This window comes from Chelonia mydas, chromosome 6 (assembly GCF_015237465.2).
Source record: "Chelonia mydas isolate rCheMyd1 chromosome 6, rCheMyd1.pri.v2, whole genome shotgun sequence".
Classification (NCBI taxonomy): domain Eukaryota; kingdom Metazoa; phylum Chordata; order Testudines; family Cheloniidae; genus Chelonia; species Chelonia mydas.
The window spans coordinates 67,863,274-67,884,577 of record NC_051246.2 but is presented as its reverse complement, the minus strand read 5'-3'; the positions used below and the strand labels follow the sequence as shown (position 1 = coordinate 67,884,577).

The 21,304-nt window shown below is 38.0% G+C and overlaps 1 protein-coding gene across 26 annotated transcripts in view; it reads right to left on the bottom strand.

Moving 5' to 3' along the window:
- SIPA1L1 (signal induced proliferation associated 1 like 1) overlaps positions 1-21,304 on the bottom strand; it is a 376,811-nt gene that overhangs the window by 111,805 nt on the left and 243,702 nt on the right. For all 26 annotated transcript variants that reach the window (XM_043548047.1, XM_043548055.1, XM_043548062.1 and 23 more), the window contains 3 exons: positions 14,510-16,323; positions 10,120-10,250; positions 2,754-2,942 (listed from right to left, as the gene is read on the bottom strand). In XM_043548047.1, the coding sequence (XP_043403982.1) occupies positions 2,754-2,942; positions 10,120-10,250; positions 14,510-16,007 (1,818 nt within the window). In that variant the 5' untranslated portion in view covers positions 16,008-16,323. The remainder of the gene's footprint in view (positions 1-2,753; positions 2,943-10,119; positions 10,251-14,509; positions 16,324-21,304) is intronic.

Here is a 21,304-nt window from a genome sequence, read left to right as displayed (position 1 = left end):
GGAATACTTGGTCCTGCCTCCGTGTGCAGGAATGGAATAGGTGACCTCGTGAGGTCCCTTCCAGCACTACATTTCTATGACTATCTCCCAACACAAGTAGTTTTATATTCTACAGAAATAACACTTGGCTTTACCTGCGCAAAAGTATTCATATCAAAATACTCAGAACCCCATGTTAGCTGCAGTCTTCAGAAGGGGTTCCCGGGTAAGCAGACAAATAATCTCCACCATATGTGGATAATTTTGTGATTAGAAGTGGAATTATTTTATCTACATTCCCCTAGGCATGAAAGGGCAATATTTTTACTCTGCTCAACTACATAACTCCCAATACATATCTGAATCAAGTCTTACAAATATAGCAGTAAGTTTTTCAGGAGCACAAGAAGTCAACATATTTCACTGTCTGTACTGATCTCAAAAGACCTACTCCAATTCCTAACCTTTTCCACATCCCTGATTCCTCGTGTTCTTGATTTCAAAAAGGATTTTTACAAGAAAAGAAAGTCTACATTTTTCAATCATGCCTTTTAACAAACTTAATGGTATTTTCTTCCCTAGAGAAATTTTATTTCAAGATTCTAAATAAGGTTATACAAGACCTTGAATTTACCTTTTAAACAAAACAAAATCAACATGGGGTGATCTCAAACTCTTGGTATCATATTCTAAATCAGATTCATCTGAAACCTATGCAATGATACAACTCTTTGCAACAATTTAAAGTTTTTGCAGGGATCAACAACTATTTAGTAAAATAAAATGAAATGTACAAAATGGATTGATATCACACGTAACTCAAGAGACCTAAAGGGCATATTGTTCCTTTTAAATTCAATCTGCAATGCACAACATAAGATGACCGATTCTATGAGATTCATTTAAACCACCTTGTGGAAGAAGGATGCGTGCCACTTGTTTCACATCAGTAAAAACAGTCCTTGGTGTTAAGATTCTGGGCTTGTCTCTTCTCTACTTAAAACAGTTATTTTGCAATGCATTTTACAAATTTTTTTCTATGCAAGAGGTAAATAAATTATAATTTGGCTTATTTTACTAATATCTTATATAAAATAATATTCTATATTCTTAACAGTTACATTACATGGCATTCCTTTTTAAGTGTTAGTTGCACTGCCAATTACTAAGGTTTGTTTGTTTGTTTGTTTTTTTACAGCTGCCCACACAGATGTTGTAGGACAAAGGATATGACACCCACCAACTACATCTGGACCATTAAAGTTCTAAATTAATCAAAAAGCTAGTCTTTAGGTTGGCAGTCTACAAAGTGGGAAATTTTCAAAGGCACAGGTGTTAAGTCCTCAGCTCCCATTGGCAATCAATGAAAGTGAGAGGCCTGACTGTGCTTTGTACCTTCGAAAAAGCCAGCCAAAACCACTAAAGAAAAGTTATTTAACAGTAATTGTGGCTCTTTGAATGGTTTCACCTCTATATGTTCACACTTGTGTGATGAACTCCCTGGCATTGCTGAGTTTCAGGAAACCACTAGAAAGCCAATTCCCATGAGGACTAGACTAGCAGTGCCTTGCAAGGCCAAACTTCAGCACCAAAAGGAGGAGACCATGCAGTCCAAAACTACATCAGCTCTTTCTGATAAACCCAGAATCATTAAGCGAGTAGAACTCGAAGGAAGAGAGACAGATGGGCTTCTAGGCTGAATATGCAGTGACAACAGTCTTTAAAAATAAAACAAGTGGTTTACCAGTGATTGTAGTTCTTTAAGAGTGTTTCCTCTGCATAGTCAAACTTGTAGGATAAGTGCGTGTCAGATATGCAAACATATACCTTCTGGTTAGTGAAATTCAGTGATGAAAGCCACCCTCACAAAAGATTTTCTGATGGCCAGTCTAAAACACGCTAGAGACCAGCTGATGCTCAACAAACCATCATCTGATGTTAATTACCTCACCAAACAGGCAAGTTTTTCCAGGAAATTAGTAGTGAGCCAATATCTGATCTCCATCAACACTTTAAGACTTCTATTAATCAGAACTGGAGAAAGCATAGAGAGTTAGTTTTGAAAATGTCCTTTTAAAATTGTCATTCTACTTCTTGTTTAAGAAAAAAAACCCTTGCAGAAGTAACATGCATTGCACAGCAGTGAAGAATTCAGTACCTTGGGAGATTTTTATCTTTTCAGTACAATAGCACCAAAAGAGCAGTTTTAAAAAAATAAGGGCTGGAATCCTTAAAATAAGAGTGATTAAATGGAACAACTGCCATTAAAGTTAATTTTTAAGGTTTAATCTTCTTTACAATGTCCCTTCCACTTTGGCCAGAGAACTGTGTGAGAGAGTAAGTGAATGCACGTGCACAATTTTCATTTCACTGAGCTATGCAAAGTCTTAATTATGATCTATTGTGATGAAACAAATCCCCAACTAGCAAGAAAATTAATTTGAATTCAGATTTTACATGAGTAATGTCTAATAAAAAGTTAGCAGGCAAAATCAGAATTTTTTCCTTCAGTCACTGTTTACCTCATAACAGCAAACATTTAACAATTCAACACGGTGAGTTTAATTTTAAGAATTCCAAAAATACTGGAAGACTTGATGAAAAAGACAGTCATTTCAACTTCCAACATTGTGCAAATGCCCCATTTGAACTAAAATACTGAAGTAAAATGCTGCTATACAAGACGAACAGATAATTTTGAACTTCAGTGCAGGTCTCCCAATTTAATTTTATAACACTGAAGAGTCTTTCTTATTCTTTAACTTGGGACTTACCCCTTGTTCATCCAGTTTCATAAGCTGCTCTGTGACTTTAGGAGTGTTGAAAGCCAATCTGAGGCAATGGATATTCAGCTCAGGAACTACATGTTCAAGCACTTCTTTTAAGGGAAGTCCTCTGGCTGTGCAATGCTTTGCAGTAGAAGGGATAGCATCTTCCAGCACAGAGCCTCTTAAAGTCAGAAGCTAGAACACAGAAATAATAAATTATTTTGACATATTTGGGGAGGAAGTATCAACTATTGGCAAGAGCAGAGAACTGACTCAGGACTCCTAGGCCTATGCCTGACTTTGTCACTGACTTGCTGTGACATCGAGGGCAAGTCAGCCTTTCAGAATCCCAGTGTACCTATGAGTAAACAAGAACAATACTACCTCTCCAACTCTCAATAGTATTTGAGAGATTTAAGTAACTCATGTTGTATAAATAGATACAGATGTGCAGAATGTTATTAATTATGATACCAAATACTAGACATGATACTGCAAGTGCTTTATAATAGTCTCCAGAGGCTCACATTTTGTATGAAATTAATACTTAGGGGAGAGACACAGAAGTTCACATTTCTCTTGTGAAAATCCAGGTAGCAGGTCAAATTTAAAATTGACCCCAGTACCATGAGAAGAAAGCAGACTTGTAAGGCTTTAGTATTAAGCAATGAGAACTGAGATAAACCTGAAAGATGAAATATTCAATGAGACAGACCTAGTGAGAGCTGCAAGAACTTTACAAAACATGAGAATTTCATCTGCTTATGAGTTTCAGAAAATTCCAACTATGAGGTTGGCTAAAAGGGAATGATATTCATCAGATGTCCCACATAAATGTTTGAGGGCAAACTTACCTGCATATACAGTGTGTGTGTGTGTGTGTATATATATATATATAGAGAGAGTATACAAATAAGCTCTAACTACATGAAGGTCTTTTATTCAAAAACAGAAAAAAATTCTCTTTTAAACACAAAAATGACTGACAAATTTCCAAACAAAATATCAGTTTATAAATAAAACCCAGATTATATTAAAGCAAACAGTAATTTAGAACAGACATAGGTTTTTGTTATGAATGAAGCAAAGCACCAAAACATAAGCATCTTCTCCTCTCTCCTTCCCCTCAACAGCTTCACTTCAGAAGGAATCTGAGGACATGTCTACACAGGAACATTAAGGGAACACAACTAAAGTTAGGAAGCCAATGTGTGTAAATTAAAGAGGAGGAGGAGGATTAAGTTACAGGTATTTTAGGCCACTTTAGTCCTGAAGAAAGCAAAGGGATGGGAGTAGGGCAGAGGAAGAGGGAAGAGAAGTTAACACAATTTAATTTATGCACATTGACTTTACATCTTTACTTGATTCGCCTTACCTTTCTTGAGTGTTCAATGTAGACAAGCCCTGAGTTTAAGCAACAAACGTAGAGGGAATTTCCTGAGGATCAATAGCCAACCAGTAAGAGTTATGCACTTCAGGTATTAACCCCAGGCAATCATTAAATACCCCAGAAGTGCTATGTCCCAAAATAGTTGCTGTTATAAGCCAAATCTTTTATATGGAAAAATAATTCAAAAATACTGCCCAGTTAGGGTTTTATTTTGCTATTTGTCCTCCATATTGTGTGTTGGGTGCCACTATACATGTAGTATGCTATGAATTTGGATTTCATTGGACCCTGTCACAAAATTAATGCTCAGTATATTGGCCAATCAAGTTGCAACAATCTAGTCAGATTTACTTGTAGCTTATAAAGCAATTTAGATTATCAATGTATTTTATTTGATTGATTTATTGGAAGCCAGTTATTTCTATGCGTGAAAAAAATATATTTCTCTTTTAAATTGAGACCTATAAATGAACACATTAATGATCTTTAGTGTGCCATTATTTTACAATAGTTAATTATAACAGGAGTCCATTTGTACTTGTGTGTTTAAAGTATAGTATTTCTCAATTCAATGACCTACACTATGTGAAGTGGTTTGGTTGACTTAGTCCAATTTATATGTAACAGCGTTCAAGTCAAAAAATCACCAACAGACGGTACTAATTGATACCATTCATTGTAATTCATAGAAGATTCTATGACAGATTGAAAGAGAAGAGAATAAATCCCTCTCTCATGCCTAGAGATGATCCCTCCAGTTCGGACTAAGGTATATTGGCTAGGCAAAGCGCATCCTGCACACCCATTCTGTAAATAAATACAGAACTTCAGTCTCCAGAGCTGTTAACCCAGCACTTTTTCCCAGCATTAGAATCAACTTAAAAAAAAACCAGTCAACCAAATCCACAACAGTTCTTAGAGAATGTTTTTTGTGTGTGTGCTGCTTACATTTGGGAACATGTAATGGGATTTATATGTTCACATGAAACTCAGACTGTGATATTGTATTGATCTGATATAGTATAAAAATGTAGAAAATTTGGATTTAGTGATGATACTTTACTAGAAAAGGGCAGTAACTTAAAAAGAAACTATAAATGTAAAATTGTTTCTCTATTAACTGGGGGGGGGTTAGAGTAACAGCCGTGTTAGTCTGTATTCGCAAAAAGAAAAGGAGTACTTGTGGCACCTTAGAGACTAACCAATTTATTTGAGCATAAGCTTTCCAATGAAGTGAGCTGTAGCTCACGAAAGCTTATGCTCAGATAAATTGGTTTGTCTCTAAGGTGCCACAAGTACTCCTTTTCTTTTTGGGGGGGTTTGTGTGCGCTTTCTATTTGGATCTTTCTTGTGCTAGTGCACATGAAAACAGCACAACAAACATAATGGACTTCAAGAAGGCAGACTTTAGGAAACTCAGAGAATTGATAGGTAAGATCCCAGGGGAACCAATTCTAAGACAGAAACATTCTGGAGAGTTCGCAGTTTTTTAGAGAGATATTGGAATAAGAGGAAACTACCCCAATGCATAGGAAAGATCGGAGGCATGGTAACAGACCACCTTAGCTTAACCAAAAGATGATTATAAACAAACACCACAAGCATGTTGGGGCAAAATTAGAAAGCCCAAGGCACAAAACGAGATTAAACTAGCTAGGGACATAAAGGATAACAAGAAAACATTTTACAAATACATTAGAAGCAAGGGGAAGACCCCAGGACAGAGTAGGCCCATTACTCAGCGAGGAGGAAAAGACAACAACAGAAAATGCAGCAAGGGCTAAAGTGTTAAATTCCTTTTTGGTTTCTGTTTTCACCAAAAAGGTTAGCAGTGACTGGACAGCTATCATAGCAAACATCTAGGTAAACTGGGTAGGATCTGAGGCTAAAATAGGGGAAAAGCAAGCTAAGAATTACTTAGGCAAGTTAGATGTCTTCAAGTCAGCAGGGTCTAATGAAATACCTGGCTGAAGAGAACAATCTATCTATCTATAAAAAGGAGAATATGGACAACCATGGAAATTTTAGACCAGTCAGCTTAACTTTGGTACCTGGAAAGGTAATGGAGCAAATAATCAGTCAGTCAGTTTGTAAGCACCTGGAAGATATAAGGTGATAAGTAATAGTCAACATGAATTTGTCAAGAACAAATCATGTTATACCAACCTAATATCCCTTTTTACACAGGGTAACAAGCTTTGTGGCTAGGCGGGAAGCAATAGATGTGATATATCTTGATGTTAGTACTGTCTCACCCGACATTCTCATAAGCAAACTAGGGAAATATAGCCTAGCCAAACGTACTATAAGGTTAGTTCACAACCAGTGGGAAAACTGTACTCAGAGAGTAGTTATCAATGGTTCACAGCCAAGCTGGAAGGGCATATGAAGTGAGGTCCCGTAGGAATCAGTCCTGAGTCCGATTCTATTCAATATCTTCATAAATTATTTTGATAATGGCATACAGAGTACACTTAAAGTTTGTGCATGATACCATGCTGGGAGGGATTGCAAGCACTTTGGAGGACAGGATTAGAATTCAAAATGATCTTGAAAAACTGTAGAAATGGTCTGAAATAAATAAGATGAAATTCCATAAGGACAAATGCAAAGTACTCCACTTAGGAAGGAATAATCAATAGCACACATACAAAATGGGAAATGACAGCCTTGGAAGGAGTGCTGCAGAAAAGGATCTGAGGCTTATAGTAGATCACAAACTAAATGAGTCATCAGTATAAAACTGTTGTAAAAAACTCATTCTGGGATAATATTTGCAGTAGTTTTATAAGCAAGACACGAGAAGTAATTCTTCCATTCTACTCAGCACTGATAAGGCCTCAACTGGAATACTGTGTCCAGTTCTGGGCACCGTGCTTCAGGAAAGATGTGCACAAACTGGAAAAAGTCAAGGAAAGCAACAAAAACGATTAAAGGTCTGGAAAACATGACCTATGAGGAAAGACTGAAAAAACTGGGTTTGTTTATTCTGGACAAAAGAAGACTGAGGGGGGACATGATAACAGTTTTCAAGTACGTAAAATGTTGTTCTCATCCACTGAAGACAGGACAAGTAGTAATGGGTTTAAACTAGGGTTGTCGATTAATCGCAGTTAACTCATGCGATTAACTCAAAATTAATCGTGATTAATCGCACTGTTAAACAATAGAATACCAACTGAAATTTATTAAATATTTTGGATGTACTTCTACATTTTCAAATATTTCAATTGCATTATCTTCTGCAAATGTAAACAGAATTGTTTGTCTGAGTGATTGGCTGAACAAGAAGTAGGACTGATTAGATTTATAGGCTCTAAAGTTTTACTTTTTTTTTGAATGCAGGGTTTTTTTGTACATAATTCTACATTTGTAAGTTCAACTTGCATGATAAAGAAATTACACTATAGTACTTGTATAGGTTGAATTGAAAAATACAGTATTATTTCTTTTGGTTTTTAAAGTGAAAAATATTTGTAATAAAAATAAACATAAAGTGAGCACTGTACACTTTGTATTCTGTGGTGTAAATGAAATTAATATATTTGAAAATGTAGAAAACATCCACAAATATTTAAATAAATAGTATTCTATTATTGTTTAACAGCATGATTAATTGTAATTAATTTTTTAACCACTTGACAGCCCTAGTTTAAACTGCAGCAAGGGAGATTTAGGTAGGACAGTAGGAAAAACTTCCTAACTGTAAGGGCAAATTAAGCACAGGAACAAATTACCTACGGAAGTTGTGGAATCTTTGACATTAGAGATTTATAAAAACACCAAACACCTGTCAAATGTCAAACATTTTTCCAAACACCTGTCATGGATGGTCTAGATAATACTTAGTCCTGCCTCAGTGCAGGGGACTGGACTAGATGACCTATCAAGGTCCTTTCCAGTTCTGCATTTTGATGATTTATGATTCACTGAAGCAGAGGCTGGGATGCTAAGGTGAGAATACTTGCAAGCTTACCCATATCGATTCTCAAAACACTACTTACAGACTTGAAGGAAGAATATGCAAAAGCTATTACGTTGTAATTTATGGTTACGACAAAGCTGGACTAAATTTAAAGCAGCAATAGAGTTAAAAAACTCATTTACCTAATTATTTATCCAGTAATAAGTCTATGCAAACTTTATTTTAATTTAGTACGGAAAACACAGTAGTTCTATTTTTTTTACACGCATCCTTCCATTATCTTATTTACTCATCCAAAAGGACTACTATTCTGTTGCAAGATATGGGATGTCTCGCATAAACTAATAAAATAAGATTAAAAAAAATCCCTAAGTGTAAATTAGATATAAGAGACAAAAAACCCCATAACTTTTGCCAGTGGTACTCTAAGTTTAGCCTGAGGTGGTCTGCAAGGTGAACGCTAATCTTTATTTATCAGAGTTTGAGCTTTAAATAGGAAACAAAAGTCCTAGTTGTACACTGAACTGTATTTGAACTGAATACTTCAGACGAGATAAACTAAGTAATGTGTCCATTTGAATGTTCTTGGAGAAGAAAGTTACATCATAGTTACCTTACATATAACGTTAATTGAAATTAATGATGAGAAGGAAAGTTTCAATAGCTTTATAAGATGAGTGTAAATGTCAAGTAAGTTAAAGTTCGCAAGCTACACAGAAAGCAACAGCCGGAAAATCTGTAATTGCTTTTACAACCTGTGCTGTATCCTTGGATGTGCCAAACAACTGTGTGTGCCTTTTTACAATAAAACTCAACAACCAATGGAACACACATCTTCAGACATAAGACAGCTTTAAAAAAGCATCTTCCCCTATTTGCCACTGACAAAATTCTCCCAAGAGTGAAACAATCCCTTTGTTGTAACAAAGTGTAATTTACAAGAGATTGGTCAGTTTCACTTCTGCTGCCCCAGCAGTTTGAACAAAAGGACTGGCACTAACCAGTGGTTTCAGACTTCATTTCGCTGCTCCAGAAATCTACCAATAGGAGGAAGAAATGATGGAACCAACACCTGCATAAGTAGAGACCACACCTCCTCACTCCCACAGCAGAGACAGCATTCTTAGAAGCAGCTGAAGATTAGTAGTTTCTGTTGCTTAAATTTACAGAGCAGGAGATTGAGATTGACAAAGAGTCTGGTCATCTTCACTCCAGCTAAAGGATAAGAACTGCAGCAATGAAGACAGCCACTCTTAAAATAAATGTCACATAAACAGCAACAATGGTGGAGATGTAATCTGAATGTGAGAGGAAAAAGAAGAGGAAGAGAATGAAATTTCCCAGTTTGGAAGGAAGGATGAGTGGAATATCCATCGTTTCGTTCTGCTAGAAAAAAAGCAAAAAGAGGAAAAGAAACACTATTCTTGCAGCAGCTGAGAGGGAGGGAGGAAGGGAGGGAATGAAAAGAAAGAAGAATCTGTGGGAAAGCGTCCAATCTATCAAACATTTACTATCCAGGAAAGATGGGACCAACAATAAAGCCCAGACTCAGCATCTGAAAAGAAGGCTAATTCTGTACACTGTCCCCATCTGCTTACCCCACCTCCCCTCCACATGTACACTAGTTAGCTGTTAAAAATACAATAGGCTTCTGAGACCAATGCACTGCCACCTAAAGCGTTAGGGTGGGGAATGTTCCATACTCTCTTACTTGCCTCTCATCATGATGTCCAGTAAATTTTTCAAGCCCTAACCAAAGTGATTTGCTCAAATATACTGTTTATTTGTGGGATGCTACTGTATAGTTCACTTTGTGATATATTTATTTTTATTCTGTAAAATATAATTTATTATGGTTCTTGGTAAGGAGATTACTGTAGCATATTTACATGTGGAAGACAAAAATGTATCATGATGAGCAACAAACAGGCTTCCTTCTGGTTTCCAATATCTTCAGTACAACAACTACCTGGATCTATGATTTCACCACATACTCTCTGGCTTTGCCTGTTCATTACTAGTTTCTTCCCCTCTTATTCCACTCATACTTTGCTTACCTCACTGGTTCTGAAAATGATGCGGTAGTTATACAGAGGTCCATTTTCTTTTATTTCATCTGGTTTTTCTCTTCTAATGCTCACAGCTACTGGACCCAGGCTCTCATCTACCCCAAAATAGTTCCAGTGTTCTTGGGTATAAAAATAAAGGAAAAATTCATGTTACAGCTCTCACAGAAACATTTTGCATTCAGATAATTTATTAAGTGTGAAATTCTGGACCCAATGAAGTTAATGTGAGTTTGTCATTGACTTCAGTGAAGCCAAAATTTCACCCTTAGCCATCAATTCACCAATGAGATCTATCTATATTTCTAGGGTGAAATTTGTCTTTGCACCTGTACTCAAAACAGGGCTGAAATGGGACTTAACATGTGTTTGCCCCTTATGCTGGTCCTTTGCAAAGGGGTAGGTTTCACTCACACTAAATTAATCAATACATTTGACCCAATGCATTAAAAGTAAAAGTATGGAAAGCAAATGAATGGATGCAAAAAACTCAGAACTACATATTTAAATCTGAAATGACAGTGTTGATTATACTATAAAAAGTAGTATAGACTATACTTGATTCTCTTTGTAGACTAACTTATAGCTTGACAAATGACAGTTCAGGGGCAATACAATAAACCTTGACAAGTATTTGAAAGGTATAAAAATCAAAGAGAAGCATTATTGGAGAAGAAAGAAAGAAAAAAGTCATAAAATTAATGTACGGACAAAATTAAGTAGTAGAAAATTTAGGATGAATATCAAGAAACATTTTATAACAGTGAGACTATGGAGTAGTACCCCAAAAGAAAATAAAGTCTTAATTGAGTTTAAAATTAGACTGGACAAAATGGTGGAAAATATGGCAGAAGGAACAATCACTTATTTGCTGAGTGACAGATAAAATGAATTAATTCTTATTTTACACCTGTAAATTACTCAATTTGTATGCACAAATCCAAATTTTCTAGTAGACAAAAAAATGTAGTCCAACAAAACATAGACCTGAAAACTTAAGCACAAGCATTCAGAAGTTGGGTTAGGAGACCTCTTTACTATTTATAATTCTTGGACTGTTTTTCATGAGGATTGAAGTCGGGAGGTGAGAAAAGAGCTGCCACTAACGTAGTATGTCATACAGTTAAATGGAAACCTATCTTTAGTGACTAGGTAAATTCAAATCTAGACTGCCTGGCAGGCTGAGTTTAGAGAAACACCCAGTAAACTATAAACACAAGTATTTCTCAAGGCAACAAGTTCTATTACATCATAATATTGTAAGTATTTATGGAATACATAGAATAACAGAAGATTACAGGGCCTACCAAAAAAGCAACACAGGTCCTATTTGAACTTCAGGCTGGAACTTCATTCTTTCAATTAAAAATAAAAGATTCAATGGGGGGGAAATGTCACCTATGATTTTCAGAATTCTCTAGGAATTTCCTGGTTTAAATTAAACTCATTAGAGAATTTACATTTACTTTCGAAGTAGTATAAAACAAAACTTTGACTGTAGTAGTATGTGTAGACTGTGCACAATTTATGAAATACTTGGAAGTTCTTTATTCAAAAATTAAGTACAAACTTGGATAAATTTGTAATTCTCACAAGCTTTTTCATATAACAGCAAGTTTAACCTCATAGCAGATTAGCTAAAATTAATCTATTGTTTATTTTTTATACAGCAACTAAAATGCATATGTCCTACAAGGGTATGTCTACACAGCATCTGGGAGCAAGCCCTCCAGCCAACATCCACAGACTTGTGGTAGAGGAGCAAATGCAAGAGTGCTAAAAATAACTGTGTGGATGTGATGCTTTGACATTGCAGCTCAGATTGGAGTTCGGGCTCTGATCTCACTCTCCTTCCTCACCCTCAGGTTTCAGAGTTTGGCAATTAAAAATATGTAGATATTTTCACATCATCTGATTTATTTAGTTTTCCCAGTAAAAACTTTGCTCACTGCTTCCTCAACGTTTTAGACTATAATAGACTCCATCTGATCAGATACACAAGCCAACTCTATCCTGTATATCAACACAAGATTACCTATATTGAGGGATCTGCTTGCACCTGACATAATATCATGGAAACCTATTACAGCCAGCTCTGAACACTTTCAGGCACCCCACAAATTGTTTATCTAGTGCTGCATGGGAAATGGGACACTCTCCAATTGCAACTTTTTTTCCTCTGCTGGAGGTTGGGTACTTTCTTTTCTCCTTCACAATTGTTTTTCATCATGACTACAAAAAAGGAGCGCAACTGTGTGTTTTTTTTCAGCCTTAAAAAAAAAATTCTTAAGTCTTAAGAGCAAATTACTCTTCCACCCTCTATTTGTGTGTGATCATTTCACTTTCAGAATCCAAGCTTACATGTTGTTACATGCACACACAAAAAGGCCAGGCTCTGCCCTTAGCTACCTGGAGGGGAACTTCATTTACCTCCTCTCCCAACCCGCTTCGTGGGAGAGTTGGCATTCTCACCCTCTACAGTTACCTCCCCGATCAGTCCCCTATGTTACCACACATCCTCTCAACTGTTTCTACCTCTGTCCTTACCGCACTCACAGTTTTCTTCTATGGTGTTCTAACCTCCGGTCCTATACCTTTTGCTGTATTTTCCTGCTCCCAGTCTCCCTCCTGCTCCTCAAATTCCATTGTGCTCTCCACAGTCTCCATCCTTAATCCACATTCCCTTACATATCTGCTGACCCTCTCCCTCCTTGTATCCCTCTCTTTTCCACTGTATCCCACATTCCCTTGCACCCAACCTTAATCCCTCTCCTACACCCCCACACATTCTCTTTTCTCTTCACAGTTTCCTGCACAGCTTCCAAACCAGACAGCTGGGCCTTCTGCGAGGTGTTTCATCCCTCATGTTTTGTATAGCCCATTGAGACCGTGAATAGAAGGCACCAGGGAAGTGACACAGATACCAAGTTTTGTATCACTTCATGTCCTAACCATGCCACTGCTTGGGGCAGGGTGTATTGAACAGAAGCTGAAATTTATTACTGCATGCAAATTATTTGCAAATATGCAAATTAGCTCATTACATTTTGTGTGTGTGTGATGCCACATGTGGAGCTACACAACTTGGCAAATATGAGTTAGTCCTAATATAAGTCTCTGTATGTTTACATGGTCAGCAAGTGACATGTTCACTTGAAAAAGAAGCATTTTCAAAACTGAAACATCTCCATCTCTCTGTCTTCTAAACTTGTCTGTCTTCAAGTTCTGTATACCAAGCCTCTAAGTCTTTCTGACACTTACTACAGTGATTCCAATTAACATTCACTCACTGGGATAGAATAAACTACACCAAGAATTAGTTTGGAAGTTTGGACCTAATTCAAACAGATGGGAAGCAGCTTTGTAGAAGCCGTAACTGTAGATAGGGGACTACAAAATACCATGATAAACTCATTGCCAACAGCTGGCGAAGACATAAGTAGGGGGCCAAAGCTCATACTGTCATATTGAGAATGACAGCCACAAACAGCATAACTCTTGCAAGTGTATTCTGAAATTATCATATATTGAACTGGACCTTACTATGGCAAAAATAGCCCGTCTCAGGACATGTATAGTACTGTCATGTATCCACCATGCACTTTGAAACACAGAGCCAAGATGCAGTGACCCAAACACTTTGATAAGCGGCAATCCCATGGCATAAACATTCCAAAGTTATGAATTCTCATGCTATGATCTAGAGTCCTACAATTTTTAGGTGGCTTATCTTCTGAACTTACTCAAAATGGCCACCATCTCTCATTACTTTCAGTCGGACTGAAGCCACAGGCTGGCCTTCATAGAGATGGCCACACTTTCCTTATAAGCTTTGCTTGTGGCACCAAGGCTACCAGCTGGCCACCCACTGCTGCCACTGACTGTTCTTTTAGCTTGTCCTTCCTGAACATATCCAGCAGTGAGAGGAACAAGAGGAGAGGGGCTTATATATCTCCATCCCCTGGAAAAATCCACCATTGCCTGTGGAAAGCTAGTTGACAAAAAGATTGATTCTTACTGCTGTTTTTTAAGATAGTTGCTATCTAAGAAAGAATCTGCTGCTATTCAAAAATACTGAAATTTTTGTAGAATTATGTGAATAAGAATTCTCTTCCTAGAGTGATAATTGTAATGCAAGATAACATGCACATAAATCAAAATTGTTGCCTTTTAACTTGATTTAAATGTTTTGGGGTTTTTTACTCTGAATCAAGATATATGTTTTTTTTATTATGGGTAAACTTACTTCTAAGCTATTAAAACGTCAGCAGAATACAGCACTCCATAGTAAGATTTGCATGAATTATTACATGCCAAAATAATTTCCTATTTGGAGTCACAGAAAAATACTGATATATTGTAGGAAAAAAAGGTTACTTACCCTTCTGATAGAAGAATTTACGATAATAGTATGCACCAAGGTCCACATGTTCAACGATGTATCTCTTCACTCTATCTAAATGTAACATCAGATTTTCCTTGGGGACTTCAAGTACTGCCACTCCTGCATTTGTGCAATGGGAGCTAAGAGTAGACTCAAAAGAGGCACTTTCGCATCCACTGAAGGAACCTGAATTAGATTTGGACAGGCTGATCTTCCGTTCTCCTTCCCCACCAATCTCATTACGAAAATAAGGACAACTCATCACAAGTTCATTGCTTTTATCATCCCCCTGGTCCATACTGAGATTTCCTTTTGAATTTAGGTCTTCAGTGCTGCCCATAGGAGAACTGAAACTTGCAGAATGGGACAAGGGCCCAGAAACTAATGATGCTGCTGCTGCAGCAGAAGCTCCTGTTGTAGTGTTCCTTCTTTTAATAACATTATGTCGGTTGATTGCTGCTTCATTTAAATCAAATAATATACTCTGAACATCATAATGGGCAAAGCATTTTGGACAAGTCCAAGGCCTGACACTGTCTTCTGACCTGTTATCTTCAAGGTCTGAAGACTTTGTGAGTTCCCCTTCACCTTTGGCATTACGCAACTTACGAAAAATAGAAGAATCTCCAGTCTCTGATTTTGAGCGCCTTTTAAGTGGTTTCTCCCTCTCCTTAAAGAGTCTGAGGTTCTCTCTCTGAGTGATAGGCCCATCTATCACATCCAAAGAGAATCCTGAACCCTTGCTTCCACTGGCTATCAGAAGTTCACTGAGTTTGGCTGGAGCTGGGCTTCTCTGATCAGACTTCTCATCTTTATAACCCTTTAATAAATCAAAAAAACTGTCCCCTGAAGTTCCCTGCTTATCTATTGAGGATGTGCTGCCATATTCCCTGTGCAGTGATGGCCCAGATTTAAAAGTGGGTGAAATACATTCATCAAAGCTATCCACATCAAGTTCACTTAGGGTAATGTCACTGTTACTGCGTTGTCTTATTCTGCGAAGGGCTTTCCTAGGGGAACTGGGGTAACCATCAGGTGTAAGAAACCTAGAATCTAGATTCTCAGATTGTCTTGTTTTGTTTTTAAGAGTGTTCTGGATACTCTTTAACATGACAGAGTCACTAGCATTCAGGTTAACAGAGCTCCCCTGACTCCCAGGACTGCTTTTAGAGGACATACTATCAAGGCAACTTGATGTTTCATTTTCCTGACTTGATCTGCTAGTTTCTTTGACATTTTCCTTCCTTGGGGGCCAATCAGCAATCCTGGCCCTAACTCCCATTTTGGGAACACCAGGAGTAGAGGTAAGGTGGTGGGAACCGTCACTGCGTGGAGGCCCCACTGGAGCCATGACTGCAGATCCTAAGCTGCCATTCTGTGACCTAAAGCGCCTCATGTAAAAGTCATCTGAGTGGACTTTAGAACCTCCATCTGTTCCAACTGCTACCCCAGTGGCAACAGCTCTTTCAGTCTGGGACCGCTTCAAGCTGGTCATGATTTGTAAATATGTTTAGCTTTAGTAAGTTCCAAAAGAAGACATAGTCATCTCTGCTTTTTAAATGCACAATTCCCTTTTGGAGAATAGTCTCCAAAATATACACTGATTGCATGAGATCCCAATCATGGTCATTTAAGGAAGCAGTTAAATGACAGATATCCAGGAAATTCAGGTCTTCAATAAGTTTTGATATGTAATAGCTCCTTTAGCTTCTGCATTTTAATAGGTGGCCATATTCCAATAGGCCTAAATTGTTTTAACATCACTTGAGTTCCAAAAACTTCAGAGTTATTATAATCCAATGATTTTATGCCTAGAACAGAGAAACAGGGAGACAAAAGTATTAGTAATTTTATGTAAATGCATTATCCCACAACCAAATGTATTAAATAAATTACTACACTAAAGTTATATGTAAAACAAACACTCCATTTTTAAACCCTCCTACACTGTATCAAAAATGTAGAGTGGTGGAATTTTCATGTACTGTACCTATTGATTTGCATATAGAAAGACATTACTTTTGGATGCAACATTTCTGTACAAAGCACACCTACTGAACAGGTCAGTGCTGTTTTATAGGTTGGCTGGCAGAGAATATTACAAAACAAAGCAGAGAGCAGTCTGCCCCCGGTGACAGCTTTAAGCCCACGCACAGTATTCCAAGAAACCTAACTAGGTCATAAAATACTTCAGTGTGACAGGTATGCTCCACAATAAAGCACACACATACTGAAAAAATCACTGATTTATTACACATTCTGTAGACTGAGTTAGAAAAATGCAATTCTTTTAAGGTTTGTAAGCAAGACTAATGTTTAGATATCAACTACCCTTGTGAGTAATTAGAAATCAATATCCACTGTTCCACTTTGTTACTATCTCACAATTATTTATACTTCTGCTAATAACAAAACTGCAGAAAGCTAACGAGAAAAAGATTCTAAAAGGTTTCTACAGTAGACATAACTTACTTCAGTAACACTTATCCTACGCTCCCCCCCACCCCCCAGTCCTATTTGCACAAAAGCTAAATATTTTGGAAAATATGTAGCATCCCCTCAACCCCATTTTCCCCACTTGTTACGTACACACAAAGTGAACGTGTGCACACACACGCACTTTTGCATACCCAGATATGGAAATGTTTCACTTGCTGACAAAATACTGTGAATATCACAGCTCCCCTATATTCCAGCTTCACAAGGCTATTGAAAGAAATGCTCTTCTACACTCCTCAGCACCAAAACTGATGACAAAGCATTATGTTACTCTTTGAGGAGCTACAAAAAGTTATACAAATATGCCCCCATTGGTAGAAGACAAACGCACAAGAATGTCAGCATAAAATCCTGTACTGCTGTGTACATCCTTTAAAAAAAAGAAGTTGATCATTTTCAAAGACTAAACCAATTACACAAAATGTGGCCTTTAAATACTTGCCAAATATCTGTGGAAAGATGCTGCTGAACCAGCACCACGTTGACAATGCAGTATTGTCTATGAATCAAGGGTTCTAGTGCTTCTAGGAAAACTAGTACTTTCTGCAGTCAGCTCTCAAAAGTAATGAGTACTTACTTCCACAGTAATTAAATATCCTGCCAGAACATTTTCTACTTCCAAAGGCAGTATGTTTTAATTTCACTTGCCATAGACACAACCGGTTTGAAACAGCAGCAGGTATTTATATAAAGCTGAACATTTAGGAAGGAAAAATGCAAACTAATTCCAGTACACATAGCAAAAACAGTGCAAGCAGTTTGTGATACTGATGTTTTTGTGCAGCCATTCAGACATGCTATTGTCTTCCTAGTAACACTTCATCAACCATATTTATAAAAATCATTTTACATAGCTAAATAGGATAACTCTTGAAGGCTGACCGGCTACTTCAGTCACAAAACTACTGAATTTTCAATTATTTCACAAGCCAAACTTTTCATATGTGGTCACTAACTGTGTGTTCCTCGTTTTGAGCCTGGGAAGGGCCAGTCAGCAGGTGCCCTTATTGAAACCGAAGGGTCTGATATGCAGAAGTGCTGAGCACTCTCAGTGGCACCTGAAGTCAACCGAAGATGTTCTATGAACATACAGTATCATAAGAACAGCCTTACTGGATCAGATCAATGGTCCAGCTAGCCCAGTATTCTGTATCTGGCAATGGCCAGTACCAGAGGCTCCAGAGGGAATCAACAGAACAGGAAGATTTTGAGTGATCCATCCCTGTCGTCCAAGTCCAGCTTCTGGCAGTCAGAGGCTTAGGGTCACCCAGAGCATGGAGTTGCATCCCTGATCATCTTGCTAATACCCACTGACAGGCTGATGCTCCACGAATTTATCTAATTCTTTTTTGAACCCAGTTATACTTTTGGCCTTCACAACCTCACATGGCAACAAGTTCCACAGGTTGACTCTGTGTTGTGTGAACAAGTATTTTCTTTTGTTTTAAAACTGATGCCTATTAATTTCATTGGATGACCCCTAGGGAGACAGACCATTCCTTGCTTACAGACAACCCCCGAACCTGAGGCAAATACTCTCCAGCAACCACACAACAAAAACACTACCCAGGAACCTATCCTTGCAACAAAGCCTGATGCCAACTCTGTTCACATATTTATTCAAGTGACACCATCATAGGACCTAATCACATTAGCCACGCCATCAGGGGCTCGTTCACCTGCACATCTACCATTGCGATATATACCATCATGTGCCAGCAATGCCCGTTTGCCATGTACATTGGCCAAACCGGACAGTCTCTATGCAAGAGAATAAATGGACACAAATCTGACATCAGGAATCATAACATTCAAAAACCGGTAGGAGAACACTTCAACTTCTCTGGTCACTCAGTAACAGACTTAAAGGTATCAATTTTGCAACAGAAAAGCTTCAAAAACAGACTCCAACGAGAAACTGCTGAGCTTGAATTAATATGCAAACTAGATACCATTAACTTGGGTTTGAGAGAGACTGGGAGTGGCAGGGTCATTACACATATTGAATCTATTTCCCCATGTTAAGTATCCTCACACCTTCTTGTCAACTGTCTAAATGAGCCATCTTGATTATCACTACAAAAGTTTTTTTTCTCCTGCTAATAATAGCTCATCTTAATTAATCAGCCTCTTACAGTTGGTATGGCTACTTCCACCTTTTCATGTTCTCTGTATGCGTGTGTGTGTGTGTATATATATATATATGTGTGTTCCATTCTGTGCATCCGATGAAGTGGGCTGTAGTCCACGAAAGCTTATGTTCTAATAAATTTGTTAGTCTCTAAGGTGCCACAAGGATTCCTGTTCTTTTTGCGGATATAGACTAACACGGCTGCTAGTCTGAAACCCCCAGTTCTTATGTTATATGAAGGTGTAAAAAACACTTCTCTATTCGCTTTCTCCATGCCACTCATGATTTCATAGACCTCTATCATATCTCCCCTAGGCCATCTCTTTTTTAAGATGAGCAGTCCCAGTCTTTTTAATCTCTCCTAATATGAAAGCTGTGCCATGCCCTTAATCAATTTCATTGCCCTTCTCTGCATCTTTTCCAATTCCAATATATCTTTTTAAGATGGGGTGACTAGAACTGCATACACTATTCAAGGTGTGGATGTTCCATGGGATGTATATAGTAGCATTACTATATTTTCTGTTTTACTATCTATCCCTTTCCTAATGGTTCCAAACATTGTTAGCTTTCTGGACTGCTGCCAAACACGGAGCGGATGTTTTCAGAGAACTATCCACGGTGACACCAAGATTTCTTTCTTGAGTGGTAACAACTAATTTAGACCCCATAATTTTGTATGTATAGTTGGGATTATTTTTCCACTGTGCATTCCTTTGCAATTAACAACTTTTAATTTAATCTGCCATTTTGTCACCAGTCACCCAGTTTAGCAATAGCCCTTTGTAAAACTCAGTCACCTTGAGTAATTTTTTTTATCCTCTTTCGCCACTTTACTGTTCACTCCGTTCTCCAGATTATTTATGACCATGTTGAACGGCACTGGTCCCAGTACAGATCCCTGGGGGAACCTCACTATTTACCTCTCTCCACTGTAAAAACTGTCCGTTTATTCCTACCCTTTGTTTCTTATCTTTTAACCAGTTACTAATCCATGAAAGGACCTTTCCTCTTACAGCATGACAGTTTACTTTGCTTAAAACCTGGGGATTACAGTGGACGAGAAGTTGGATATAAGTCAACAGTGTGCCCTTGTTGCCAAGAAGGCTAACAGGATATTGGGCTGCATTAGTAGGAGCACTGCCAGCAGACCAAAGGAAGTGATTATTCCCCTCTATTCGGCACTGATGAGGCCACATCTGGAGTACTGCGTCCAGTTTTGGGCCCCCCACTACAGAAAGGATGTGGACAAATTGGAGAGAGTCCAGGAAAGGGCAACGAAAATAATTAGGGGGCTGGAGCACATGACTTATGAGGAGAAAAGAAGAGCGAGGCGGGATTTGATAGCTGCCTTCAACTCTCTGAAGCGGGGTTCCAAAGAGGATGGAGCTAGGCTGTTCTCAGTGGTGGCAGATGACAAAACAAGGAGCAATGGTCTCAAGTTGCAGTGGGGGAGGTCTAGGTTGGATATTAGGAAAAACTATTTCACTAGGAGGGTAGTGACGCCCTGGAATGGGCTACCTAGGGCAGTGGTGTAATCTCCATCCTTAGAGGTTTTTAAGGCCTGGCTTGATGAAGCCCTGGCTGGGATGACTTAGTTGGGAGTTGGTCCTGCTTTGAGCAGGGGGTTGGATTAGATGACTTCCTGAGGTTTCTTCCAACCCTAATCTTCTATGATTCTATGATTAAGAGCCATTGGCAAGGGACCTTGTCAACGGCTTTCTAAAAATCCAAAGTCCAAGTATATCAACTGGATCACCCTTGTCCCCCTGCTTGTTGACACCCTCAAAGAATTTTAATAGATTTGTGAGGCATGATTCCCTTTACAAAAGCCATGTTGATTCTTTCCCAGCATATCAAGTTTATCAAGATGTCTGATAATACTGTTCTTTATTACAGTTTCAACCAGTTTGCTTCGTACTGAAGGTAGGCTTACAGGTTTGTAATCGCCAGGATCACGTCCCTTTTTAAAAAATTGATGTTACATTAAGTAACCTCTGCTTATCAGATACAGAAGCTGATTTAAGCGATATGTTACATACCACAGTTATGACAGGTTTATGCTCAAATAAATTTGTTAGTCTCTAAGGTGCCACAAGTACTCCTTTTCTTCATCCCACAGTTAGTAGTTCTGCAATTTCATATTTGAGTTCCTTCAGAAC